Source organism: Carassius carassius, chromosome 50, assembly GCF_963082965.1.
Source record: "Carassius carassius chromosome 50, fCarCar2.1, whole genome shotgun sequence".
Taxonomy (NCBI): Eukaryota; Metazoa; Chordata; class Actinopteri; order Cypriniformes; family Cyprinidae; genus Carassius; species Carassius carassius.
In genome coordinates this window covers 2,415,488-2,429,228 of record NC_081804.1, presented here as the reverse complement: position 1 = coordinate 2,429,228, position 13,741 = coordinate 2,415,488, and the positions used below count along the sequence as shown (strand labels likewise).

At 36.7% G+C, this 13,741-nt stretch overlaps 1 protein-coding gene across 1 annotated transcript; it reads right to left on the bottom strand.

Annotated features, from left to right (window-relative positions):
- Nucleotides 1–10,354: 10,354 nt before the first annotated feature.
- Nucleotides 10,355–13,516, bottom strand: LOC132133206 (sialic acid synthase-like). Its single transcript, XM_059545969.1, has 6 exons — nucleotides 13,337–13,516; nucleotides 12,228–12,443; nucleotides 11,999–12,098; nucleotides 11,473–11,627; nucleotides 10,786–11,052; nucleotides 10,355–10,692 (listed from the first exon to the last, which is right to left on the bottom strand). Exons 1-6 carry the CDS (start codon nucleotides 13,466–13,468, stop codon nucleotides 10,504–10,506), a joined length of 1,059 nt encoding a protein of 352 aa, XP_059401952.1. The 5' UTR covers nucleotides 13,469–13,516; the 3' UTR covers nucleotides 10,355–10,503.
- Nucleotides 13,517–13,741: the final 225 nt, after the last annotated feature.

Sequence of the window (13,741 nt, the reverse complement as noted above, 5' to 3'; positions counted from 1 at the left end):
GCAGCAGCAGCACATTGCTCGCAATCACTCAAAATACTGTATAAACGACGTCATTATTATCTTTTGTAATGTTACAGTAGTAAGTTAGCAGACAAATCATCATATTTTATCATAGGTTTAGGGGGAGCTAGTGGATACAAAAACACAACCCTTAGGAAAATTAATATAGCCTATGGTATGGCACTAACCGTGGTTTAATTATGGAATTTGTAGTAAAAATAAATACAAGTGGTAATTCATTTGCCAAAAAAACAAAATTGCACTTACAAAACATGGTAAAAGTCAAATAAAAATCTTCAGTATTAAAGTCATGAGAGAGATGGGTGGATAATGGAAGTGAAGGTGCAGTTCAGGAGAGAACTCTTAATTACGTTGCATGTCCCCAACCTAAGGATTCAAATCTTTTTCATGTCAGGTCCAAAAAAAAATAGGGTTGTCCATGTTTCAGAATGGGTTGTGGGTGTATGAGTCTGAGATTTCCCAGCCTATTTTTTTCCCCAGTCTGCCCCTCATGGAAATTAATCTCTAGAACAGTCACTTCATGAGCATTTTTTTACTTGTTTTGAGAAACTATCATCATATCATATACAAAGAGACAGCAGTGTTTCAGGAGTTTAGTACACAAAATAGGACACATGCTTATTAGATAACCGTATTTGAGTTGATATATATGCTTTTATTTTTTTATTAACTATTTTTCCCCAAACCATTGTTAGATGCAGTTAGATGCCTGTAGTTATGCAAAGATTTGGTTTCAAAAACAGTATCTATAAACTATTTCTTTTGATTTAAAATCTGCTTTGAACTTCAGATCAATCTCTAAGTAAAAGGCAGTACTAAAGTCTGATTGTGTGGTGGATGTGTTCAAATGTGATCATCTTAATTCAGGTGATGAAGGATGGTGAAAGTCTGACAGTATTGAGCACTACTGTAAGGTTAAACCTGCATGGTGTAAAATGGTTGAAGATGATTAACAGTTGCAAATTAACATTCATTAGAAATTTATAAAAGTAATCAAAATGTACTCAAAAGTAATTAGTTACATTACTTTATTAAAATAATTAAAAAAGTTACACTACTATTACATTTTAAATAGGGTAACTTGTAATCTGTAACCTATTACATTTCCAAAGTAACCTTCCCCACACTGAATACTCAACACAAACAAAATTACCCCAAAAAAAGAAAATGTAAACAAGGGTTTTTTTTTTTTTTAGTATTGATTACCATTTGTATAACCATAGTTGTACAAATACCATGGTTAAACTATGGTTAGAGTAGTAAATCCATGGTTAATTTGTTAATGATTACAGCAACCATTTTTTGTTTGCTTTGTTATGTAATAAATGTATTTATTAATTCATTTCAATAGTAAAACCATAGGCTGTGTTTAGTTTTTGTAAGGTAAGTTCTAAAAGTAAGTTAGCCAGCTTACATAACCTTTCACAGTTACAGTAATTCAAAATAAGCTAAGAAATCGTATGACCAGGGTTGTTAAAATAAACAAAGATCTTTTCAGAGCAAACATTGATAAATTATGTCCCAGCCATGTTTGTCACTTTACGGTTCCCTTAAATACTTCCTATGTGGTCTGTGTTTTTGCAGCACATTTATTTATTTGTTTGTATTGTGAGTATTTGCAGCATGTCAAACTGATGAAGATGTTTTCATAACTTGCAGGTGTTTTTGTCATTTGCAGCGCGTTTAGCTCTCATGGCTACCATAGCAGGTCCTGTTGGGGTATGGGTGTGTTTGTTTTGGAGCTAAAGAATCGGGTCAGGGCAGACGAGACGCAGGCTGAAGCACAATAATAATCTAATCTAATAATAACCATTACTTTGTATCCACCTTCTCACTACATGCTGTTCTGTTGTCATACAAACGACGATGGTGGTGCCACTGATGATTATGTTCTCTGTGTGTGTATTGCTATGACTCCTGACCCGGGGTCCTATGAGGAGCTGGTACCTGCCTCAATTATGCCTGTAGTGGTAGCCATAGTGATCATATACAGGTGCATCTCAAAAAACTTGAATGTAGTGGAAAAGTTCTTTTATTTTTTGTAATTTAATTCATAAAAAAAAACTTTCTTATATTCTAGATTCATTGACCACAAACTGAAATATTTCAAGAGTTTTTTGTTTTAATTCTGATGGTGACTTACAGCTTAGAAAAATTAAAAGTAGGATTTTTTTTTTAAAGAAAAATAAAAATCCAAAGTAGGTTTAATTATGCACTCAATACTTGGTTGGGGCTTCAGTGTGGCATAGCATGAAGGCGATCAGCCTGTGGCACTGCTGAGGTGTTACTGAAGCCCAGGTTTCTTTGATAGCGGCCTTCAGCTCCTCTGTATTGTTTGTCAGATGTTACTTCTCTTCCTCTTCACAATACCCCATAGATTCTCTGTGAGGTTCAGGTCAGGTGAGCTGGCTGGCCAATCACACAATAGTATCATGGTCAGGAAACCACTTGGAAGTGTTTTTTTTTTCACTGTGGGCAGGTGTTAACATCCTGCTGGAAGAGTAAATCAGCATCTCCATAAAGCTTGTCAGCAGATGGAAGTGCTTCCAAAATCTTCTGGTAGAGAGCTGCATTGACTTTGGACTTGATAAAACACAATGGAGCAACACCAGCAGACATCACGGCACCCAAATCATCTCTGACTTCAGAAACCTCACACTGGACTTTGAATTCTGTGCCTCTCCAGTCTTCCTCCAGACTCCAGACCTTGTTTTCCAAATGAAATGCTAAATTTACTTTCATCTGAAAAGAGGACTGTGGTCCACTGAGCAACAGTCCAGTTTTTTTTTCCTTATACCCAGGTGAAATGCTTCTGACATTATTCTCTGGTTCAGTAGTGGCTTGGTTCTAGGAATGTGACAGCAGTAGCCCTTTTCCTGAAGATGTCTGGTCTGAGAGACTCCAGCTTCAGTCCACTCCTTGTGACACTCTCCCAAGTACTTGAATCAGCTTTTTCTGATCATTTTTCCAAGGCTGTGGTCATCCCTGTTGCTTGTGCGCCGTTTCCTACCACACTTTTTCCTTTCAGTCAACTTTCTATGAATATATTTTGATACAGCACTCTGTGAACAGCCAGCCCTTTCAGCAATGACCTTCTGTGGCTTACCCTCCTTGTGGAGGTTGTAGATGATCGTCTTCTGGACAACTGTGAAGTCAGTCTTTCCCATAATTGTGGTTGCATGTTCTAAACTAGCCCAGGAGGTACCGTGTATTTAAACTCAAAAATTAATCAAGTGAATCAAGCTCAAAATAGAATATTCAAATTTTTGAGATACTGAATTTTTTATTTTCTTAAGCTGTAAGTCGTAACCATCAGAATTAAAACAAAAAAAGTATTAAAATATTTCAGTTTGTGTGCAATGAATATAGAATATAAGAAAGTTTGCTTTTTTGAATTAAGTTACAAAAAATAAAGACGTTTTTTTTAGATGCAATTGTACTGTCGTCTATGACTGTGCTGGTGATTTTTCTGGACTGAAAAAATTTGACTGCTGGACAGCTTGGTCCCCCCCAGTTAAAAAATCCTATCTGCACCCATTTCTTATTGAAGTTTTATTTCAATAAGAAATAAACTTAGCATGAGTCAAGTGAATCAGATTTGTGACTTGTTCCTGATTAGAGAGATAGGAAGTTTTACAAATGATCCGCATTAAAACCATCCCCCAAACGGTTGTATTTAAAACCATAGCATTCTGAAGAACCCTTTTATGCTGACTTGTGTCTGTCCACAACGTTATCTCAGAGATCTTTTGATAGTGTCTTGCCACCCATAGTTGACTGTTTGCTCCAGTTGCACTACCAAGGATTGAAATGCTCCGGGAAAGCTCTTTTCACGCTGAGCTTATCAAGATGAGCACAGCTGATCACAGTTAAAAGTCAAATGTCTTTGTATGTCTTTGAGATGGGGATTAGCTGCACCTGATTGAGTTTATAAGTCATTTTTAGAAGGTGGGTGATACTATTTCTAACTCAGTGATTCTGTTTTATGATTATTATTTTTTTTCTGACATGTTTGGATGTTATAAGTTGCACTGAGTAAATACAGCTAGATAAACAAAAACTGTGTCCATCTTCATTTCATTTAATCATACATTTCTCAATGTTATTTTTTTTAAATGATCATTTCGCATCCTCTGTCTGTCTCTTGGCAAAAAAAAGTCTTCAGACAAGACTTTAACATTAACTGGTTTCAGACTTAATTCTGACCGCTTTTGGATCTAATAAAAAACTTGAACAGTTTTTGAGAGGTGTAAAGTATTTGAGTAAATGTAATTAATTACTGTACTTGAGTATCTTTTTGGAGACTAGTTGTACTGAGTATCAAGGATATTAGCAACTTTTACTCTCTACTTCACTACAGTTTTAAATAAGGATCTGTTCTCTTTAGTCTACTGTATTTGTAATGAGACTTGCAGTGACACATTACACTTTGCATGACAACTAGCTTTTTCTTCAGCAGTTTATTTCTGCTACAAATGAAGTGACATCGCAAATACAGGGCATTGAAAATACTAAATCTTGTGCATTTTGCCCCTACTCACCCAAACTTGTCAACATGGCTACTTATACGTGAATGTGAGTTCCTTAGCAAATAGTTGTGAATTACAGGTGTTTTATATATGAGATGAGGACATGACTGCACATCCAGTGTAAGAAGGATTTGATTTAAAATGTTACTTAACATTATTTTATTTATCCGTCATAATGAAGATAACTTTTTGGAGGATATTGTGGTTTTTGTTGTTGTTTTTTAAATAATTTTTTTACCCCAATTTTGAGGAGTTCAATTATATTTTGGTTATACAAAATGAATGCACTTGCCCTCCTCTTTCTGGTTTTTCACTGGCATGTCTCTTTGACTATTGTATCTTTGAGCCAACAGTGCTCTCACTGCTCTGTGTGTGTGTGCACTTTGGATGGGTTAAATGCAGAGCATGAATTCTGAGTATGGGTCACCATACTTGGCTTTATGTCACATCACTTTATGTTAAACTGCTTTAAATGACTTTTTTTCACATCAATCTACACTCCACACACCATAACGACAATGCAAAAACAGAACTGTCAAAACTTCATACATATATATATATATACACGGAAATATACATTGCATAAGTATTAATACCATTAAATCAGTACTTAGTTGAAGTGCCTTTACAGCCTCAAGTTTTTTTGGATATGATTTTGCACTTGAATTTTCAGAAAAATTAATACAAGACATAGTCAACCAGATGATGAACATTAGTAACAGCAATTATAATGTGATTGCATAGTAAGTAGCAATATTTGTTAGTTCTGTTTGTTGATTCAGGGTTAGCATCATCTGGGGTCCTCTGAGGGTCAGCATCATCTCAGGTGTTCTGCATCCAGACTGGAGCTTGTGTCCCGTGGCAAAACAGAGAAACAAATAGAGACATAATTAGCATAACTGCTGTTCCAACAAAGTAAATAAAGTCTTTGTTAGTTTATAAAAGACTTTAAAAATGTCTGTTTATAACAGACTAAACATTCTGATGAAGTTTCCACTTCACTGGAAAACCAGGCATATCAATAACCTGACAGACCTGTCCTTCTCCTCTGTCCATCTGTGTCTAATGGAGCAGAAAAATGCTTCCACAGCTTCTACAGCTTTGACTGTAAAATACATGGCACGTTTGGTGCTTTTATTGGTTTTTCAAAATGACAAATAACTGTGATTGGCTGCTATCAAATAATGAAGTCATTTTACCTTCATTTGAAACTAATTATTTAAACTATTTTATTTATGATATCAGAATTAACAGAATTTGAAGTGTATAAACATTGTAAAACTGAGTAACATATATTGTGATATTATCATTATATCCATAGTCAGGAACTGACATCTGAAATTTCCTTTTAATATAGTGACCCCTGCAGATCCAGTATTGCAATGTGAAAACCATGTCATTTCCCATTTAACTCCTCCAGAACCTTTCATATTCGTTAAAGGCATGTATTTCCTGCGCAAAGTAAAAATCAGCAGCCTTTCCTTTTACAACAGAAAAATTAAGACTCAATTTTCAAAAGACTTCGCAAACCTCTGGTATCTGTAAAAACCTATGGATACAAGCACAATGAGTTTAGGTATATATTATTTTCAACCACAACTTTTTTGTTACGTCCAAATACATATATTTTTGTAATGGTTTCATAGTACCGTGTGTTTTCTTCTGTTGTTGTGTGTGTCTCCAGCTCTCCTCTGGCTCTTCATACTCTCCACTCTCACAGGTAACCTGATCGCTCTCCCTGAGAGGTACAACCCGAATTCCGGAAAAGTTGGGACGTTTTTTAAATTTTAATAAAATGAAAACTACAGGAATTTCAAATCACATGAGCCAATATTTTATTCACAATAGAACATAGATAATGTAGCAAATGTTTAAACTGAGAAATTTTACACTTTTATCCACTTAATTAGCTCATTTAAAATTTTATGCCTGCTACAGGTCTCAAAAAAGTTGGCACGGGGGCAACAAATGGCTAAAAAAGCAAGCAGTTTTGAAAAGATTCAGCTGGGAGAACATCTAGTGATTAATTAAGTTAATTGATATCAGGTCTGTAACATGATTAGCTATAAAAGCTTTGTCTTAGAGAAGCAGAGTCTCTCAGAAGTAAAGATGGGCAGAGGCTCTCCAATCTGTGAAAGACTGCGTAAAAAAATTGTGGAAAACTTTAAAAACAATGTTCCTCAACATCAAATTGCAAAGGCTTTGCAAATCTCATCATCTACAGTGCATAACATCATCAAAAGATTCAGAGAAACTGGAGAAATCTCTGTGCGTAAGGGACAAGGCCGGAGACCTTTATTGGATGCCCGTGGTCTTCGGGCTCTCAGACGACACTGCATCACTCATCGGCATGATTGTGTCAATGACATTACTAAATGGGCCCAGGAATACTTTCAGAAACCACTGTCGGTAAACACAATCCGCCGTGCCATCAGCAGATGCCAACTAAAGCTCTATCATGCAAAAAGGAAGCCATATGTGAACATGGTCCAGAAGCGCCGTCGTGTCCTGTGGGCCAAGGCTCATTTAAAATGGACTATTTCAAAGTGGAATAGTGTTTTATGGTCAGACGAGTCCAAATTTGACATTCTTGTTGGAAATCACGGACGCCGTGTCCTCCGGGCTAAAGAGGAGGGAGACCTTCCAGCATGTTATCAGCGTTCAGTTCAAAAGCCAGCATCTCTGATGGTATGGGGGTGCATAAGTGCATACGGTATGGGCAGCTTGCATGTTTTGGAAGGCTCTGTGAATGCTGAAAGGTATATAAAGGTTTTAGAGCAACATATGCTTCCCTCCAAACAACGTCTATTTCAGGGAAGGGCTTGTTTATTTCAGCAGGACAATGCAAAACCACATACTGCAGCTATAACAACAGCATGGCTTCGTCGTAGAAGAGTCCGGGTGCTAACCTGGCCTGCCTGCAGTCCAGATCTTTCACCTATAGAGAACATTTGGCGCATCATTAAATGAAAAATACGTCAAAGACGACCACGAACTCTTCAGCAGCTGGAAATCTATATAAGGCAAGAATGGGACCAAATTCCAACAGCAAAACTCCAGCAACTCATAGCCTCAATGCCCAGACGTCTTCAAACTGTTTTGAAAAGAAAAGGAGATGCTACACCATGATAAACCTGCCCCGTCCCAACTATTTTGAGACCTGTAGCAGAAATCAAAATTGAAATGAGCTCATTTTGTGCATAAAATTGTAAACTTTCTCAGTTTAAACATTTGCTATGTTATCTATGTTCTATTGTGAATAAAATATTGGCTCATGTGATTTGAAAGTCTTTTAGTTTTCATTTTATTAAAATTTAAAAAACGTCCCAACTTTTCCGAAATTCGGGTTGTACATTATTGGCCCCCTGCTGCACCAGTTTACCAACCAGGACATGTGAAGCAGCACAAAAGCAAATGATAACTGTCAACCGATGAGAATCCTTCTCCAGAGCATGATCTGTGTCTATGTCCTGTCCAGTCCATTCGTTGTAGTGGTGGTGTGTCTTTTGGGGATCTGTATGGTAATGGTGGGCAGAGCGACGCTTCAGGAAACACACAGGGGTCCACTCTGATAAATGGGCATTACAGGCATGATGTCGTGCATGTAAATTCATCCGAGTTCTCCCATTCAGTTGGACTGTAATTTGCAGCTGCATGTTAGAAATGTTAGAGAAACAGCAGCAATGCATAATTGTGTAAAAAAGACTTTTAAAAACTTTTGAGATTTTTAGTTCCACACGCGACCTGGTTAATTCTGTGAAGCCGGGAAACGTTACTATATGGTAACATTAATTTAATAATAAAAGTATACAAATTACGAAACAGGTACATTTAATCGCCGGCATCAGTCACTACTACTTCATAAATAAACAATTGCCATTTTGTCTCCTCTTTTCAATTTTACTTTTAATTTTGACTTCAGAAATGATCATTTGAATAAATAAAATCTAAACAATTTTCTATTTTTTCTTACAATATGCACTGTGGGCTGTACACTGTAAAAAAATATCCGTACAATGTACGGTAAAAAAAGACAGCTGTCATTGCCAGAATTTGACTTCACGCAGCACTGCGCAAACCGATCGCAGTCTGATTCTTCACATCCGGTAATGAAACGTTTGTCACACACTTGTGGTCTTCATTCTCACTTGAACACTTGGGTTAAATATAAGAAATACATCATACAAGTGGTAAAGAGCAAAGAAGCAAGTGTGAGTATTTTTCAAAACTTGTGACACCACGTGACTGAATGAAATTGAAACTCATAACTGTAAGTGATGCTATGAATTGGACTGCTAACCTTGCTGGACTTTGCAGACCCCATTGGATATGTTAAATTTATGTATGTAATTTATTTATTTATGAATAATTTATTTATGTGTGTATTTGTATGTGTTGTTTGTGACTGCAAATGTTGTCAATAATAATAATAATAATAATAAAAACCAAGTGTGAGTATATTTGAGCAATGCAAATTAATCAATTCCCGAATGTATCATACCTTTTGATTGGATCGATTTGTCTCAATGACTCGCTCATTAACAGTGACTTGCTGCCATCTACTGGCGGCTTTAGTGTCACATTTCAAGTATCTTTCCATGGTTTAAACCTTTTCAAATATGAATATTCAACGTTTTATGTGTAAATAATACAGTATTTAAGCTATGCATTTGTTTTTGCAGGTTAACAAGATCCGTGTTACCTCTGAGCTGCATTAGACAGTCTGAATAAATCTCAATTCCATTCCAGATGCAGATTTGCGAGAAATTGGTTCTTATGTTGGAATAAAAGAGACTAAGTAGCAGATGATGTGGCTCTTATGGTGAACCAAAGATACAAAATGTAAGAAAGCGTTAAAACACACAATATTGGTGCTTAGTCTGTGTGTAGTACAATTTTTTATATTTTCTATTTTGAATTAATTTGTACTTGTACTTTCAATACTTACGTTTAACATGCTGTGGCAACATTATTGCAATATGACAGATAACGAAAGATAAGTTAACACGTTCATATGCGCATATTATCTTAACCAGTTAACTAAAAATAGCGGAAGATAAAATGAAACCGAAAGTAAACTGGAACCTCTCTACGGACTGACGTCAGCGCGCTGTACACGCACAACTACGTCACACGCACGTTGACGAGACTACCCTTACAAACGAATAAGGAATTTAGTACACAAGTAAAATTCTAAACGGTGACTTTTACTTCTACCAAAGTCATTTTCTGCTCAGATATCCATACTTTTAAAAAAGTGTTATTATTCTTGGTCTGTGTTCACATTGCATTTACGCGGTTTTGACCAGCAGGTGTCACCACCGTGTAGTGTTTCAAGTGCGAAGTGAATTATGGTACACTGCAGTCGATCAGTTCAAAAAAGTTAAGTTTCTCCAGTGTCCAAAATACACATAATGACGCCTATTTCTGTATAGTAGCGATATAGTCTGCAGTAGATCGCTCAAATAGAGTATTCATTATGATGTCACATACAATTATTGTACGTAAAACCAAAACACAGTAATGTATAAGTGGCTTAAATACGGTTTCCATTGCACCTATACACCATTAACCCACGTTTACATACACATTAGACAATGATACCATGTTTCATGGTAGAGTTCTCTGCATTCACAGAGTCAAAGTTAGAGAGAGATTTTATTTTTTAAAGTCTTCATTCTTCATAATTACAATGACCATAAAGTTGGAAAGTGAAAGTAAAAAAAAAAAGTGAAAGTGAAGTTTCAAGTAGCATACACATGACAGACAAGCTATGTAAAATCAATACAAGACAACAACTTTACATATATCTGATGTCAAATAATAAGAATATAATAAAAATCAATCCCTCACTAAAATATTGAAGAGTGATTTAAAATCTGCCATATATATACTGTTATTAATATTTAATATTTTAAGACCCCTTGGGAGTGTACAATGGAGTTTACAATCATCAGCCATCTATCATGGCATCAGTGATGGTGGCATCTTTTTCCAGGTTCTCTGTGATTTTCTTGCCAACCAGTTTGAAGATGTTCTCTGGTCTCACACCCTGCGGTTCGGCCACTTTTACTGTCAGCATGTCGAGAGTTAATATCTCGCCCTTCTGCAATGGTTTCCGGGCCACTACTGACTTACCCAACTGCAAGAAAGGACACACACTGTTATTTAAACACATCTGATCACTTCAAAAGCCTCCTGCTGCTAAATCTGTCACAATGAGGTTGTGTCTGACCTTGCTGTGGCAGGAAGCCTCACAGGGCAGCATCTGTTTGATTGGCGAGCCCATTGCCATCTCAACCGTCCTGATGGCTCTCACCAACTCCGCCAGTTCAGCCGGCTCCAGTGATGCTGCGTGGTCACTGCCTTTCCAGGTCTTATCCAGGGTCACATGACGCTCCAGCACCTTTGCCCCGAGTGCCACAGCAGCCACAGACACATGGATGCCCGTCTCATGTCCAGAGTATCCAATGGGAATGTCAGGAAACTCCTTCTGGAACTCCTGCAATAGGAAATGGGAAATAGAAAGATTCCAAACTACTCATTAATTACATAGAATTCTTGCTATGTAAGGACTCAAGATCAGTGGGTCAGTACTCAAGATCAAGACAAATATTGTAAAATAAATCTATAAATAAATAAATTGAATGAACAGTTGTGCTATAGATGAAATAGAGTGAGATGCTGGGAATGTACTATTATAGAGGTGGTTACAAATAAATATAAGGATATAAGTGGGGAACATTTAACTGTTCATGAGGTAGGTTGCCTGGGGGAAGAAACTGATCTTGTGCCTGGTTCTCCTGGTTATTAATAAAAAATATCCTTTAAATTTAGTCAATATCTGATTTTACAAAATTAAACCAAATATTTAAACATTTAAAAAATGTAATTTGCATATTAAATTTTTTTTCTGTCTTACAGGGATCAGACTGAGGTTGACGTGCTCTATCGGCAGTGGATAAGCGCTGGTGCACTGCAAGAAAGTGAAATTGGGATTGTACTTCTTAACAGTTTGGTAAACACAGTGCATGGTCTCCATCGACTGCATTCCACTAGATATCACCATGGGACGACCTACAAAAAAAACAAGCCAAAAATATTAGCTTGGTTATGTGCAGTCATCTTCAGAAACTAACTGAAAAATGAAATGAAAATCCAAAAAATCTGCCCCAGGATTTGTAGGTTTCATTCTCTCAACTCTCTGGCCAATCAGCACTAAGAGATTTTGCTGGTAGCCTTCTCCAGAATAACTGACTTCAAATGCACATGGGAAGCTACTGTTATTCAGTTCTCTTTTCTGCTTGAACTTTTCGTATTCTCACACTTTGGACAGCTTCTTGTGACCGTGAGCATGGGTGCCATTTAATTAATCTGAGGAACATCAACTTCTGAAAATGTCTACTGATTTTTCATTTGAAAAGGCTTTCAGCTTCAGTGAGTTTTACCTTTTTTGGCAGTTTTCTCCAGGTAAGGGATGTTGTTGGTGTCTGCTGAGGCAACTTTGAAAAACGGCACATTGATTTCATGAAGAAATTCAATTGCCATCTGACAGAGATAGAGAGAGGAAAAGTTTAGAGATGCATTTGAGTCTACTTGGTTTTGGAGGGACATTTGCAAATAACCACATGCATATATTCTCTTGCTTTAAATTTGAAATGTTCTGCATTTGTTCACCTCATCCATCCCTGATGCTGTAAAGAAGATGCCAATGTCATTGGCGTACTGCTGCAGTTCTCTGTACTGCTGGTGACTGAACTCCAGATGATGCTTGTGAGCCCCGTAGGTCAGCCCCCAGGCGTGAGGGGACGTGTAGGGACGCTCCAGAGCGTGTTTGGTGAATCTGTGTTCGATCTCACTCTTTTGAAACTTGGCACAATCAGCTCCACAGTCCTGCGTGGAGACAAAATGAGAAGCAGAGGTGGATTTGGTGATTATTGTGATCATACTGTACATCCTCAATTTTTCCCAGATGTGTCCTGAATGGGATTTCTAAAATGCCTTGAATATCCAGATTTTGGCTTTGTTTCGACATGCTCTGTATAGTGCTCTTACATGTATATGTATTTGCATTGCTTTGGCAGTTTTCTGTAAATCTGTAAATGATAGACAATGCCTGCACGCTATTGGTCAAACTACTTTTCAGTCATTCAGCATATAGGGAAGCAAGTCAAAACCAAAGCAAATTAGACAGTTTAAAAAAGGTGCTAAAAATGCATAGTTACCCAATTGACTATAACCTTAAAAATAAAGGTTCTTCACTGGCATTGAGGGTTCCATGAAGAACCTTTAACATACATATGGAACCTTTCAATCCAACAAAAAGTACTCTAACGTGAAAAAACAGGTTCTTTAGTTTTTTATTAAAACCATTTTAATAAAATGGTTCTTTTAAGAACTATTCAATGAACGGTTCTTTGGGGAAGCAAAAATGGCTCTTTTATGGTATCACTGCAAAATCCCACTTGAAATTGAAAAGTTTTAAATTTGAGGTTATACAATGTGTGACTTTTACAGCTCAAGTCATTGATCTGTTTAGGGAATATATATATATATATATATATATATATATATATATATATATATATATATATATATATATATATATATATATATATATATTTAGATAGCAGAGCATTAAAAATAGAATAGAATTAAGAAAAAAAAATCCACACTATTTCCTCACTTAAATTTCCCTTTTTTTCCCCTTCCCTTTATTTTGAAACTTGTGAAGAACTGTTATCAACCCGCTATCAGACTGCACATCTGATAAAGCATTACTTTACCTTGGCCATTCTGATCATTTTTTTGGCGATTTCTATGTCTCCTTGATGGTTCTGTCCAATCTCAGCGATGATAAAACAAGGGTTGGAGCCTCCAATTTTTCTTCCAGGACAAAGTTCAAACTCAGCAGCCATTTTATTCTTAACTGATTTATGATTGAGAGCCTGGAGATGTGATCACTAGTGTGCTGGCATCAAGCAAAGGGGCCACAAAGGAGGGCACACTATAATTTAAAGAGATACAAGTGCTCCTCCCTAACCACCACCAACCCCTACCCACACATAAACTCACACACGATCACCTTGGCTGTTGTTGAACTTTGAGTACGCTAGGCTGTAAAATATAAAGCAGCAAATTAGTATGTATCAGTACCACACCTGCCAATTTACATAGCATTGTACCCACAG

Coding starts and splice junctions, on each gene's coding strand:
- LOC132133206 (XM_059545969.1), bottom strand. CDS start 13,468: ATGGCTGCTGAGTTTGAACTTTGTCCTGGAAGAAAAATTGGAGGCTCC. Junction 12,444..13,336: donor AAATGATCAGAATGGCCAAG/GTAAAGTAATGC, acceptor GTCTCCACGCAG/GACTGTGGAGCTGATTGTGC. Junction 11,053..11,472: donor TCAACCTCAGTCTGATCCCT/GTAAGACAGAAA, acceptor TTCCTATTGCAG/GAGTTCCAGAAGGAGTTTCC.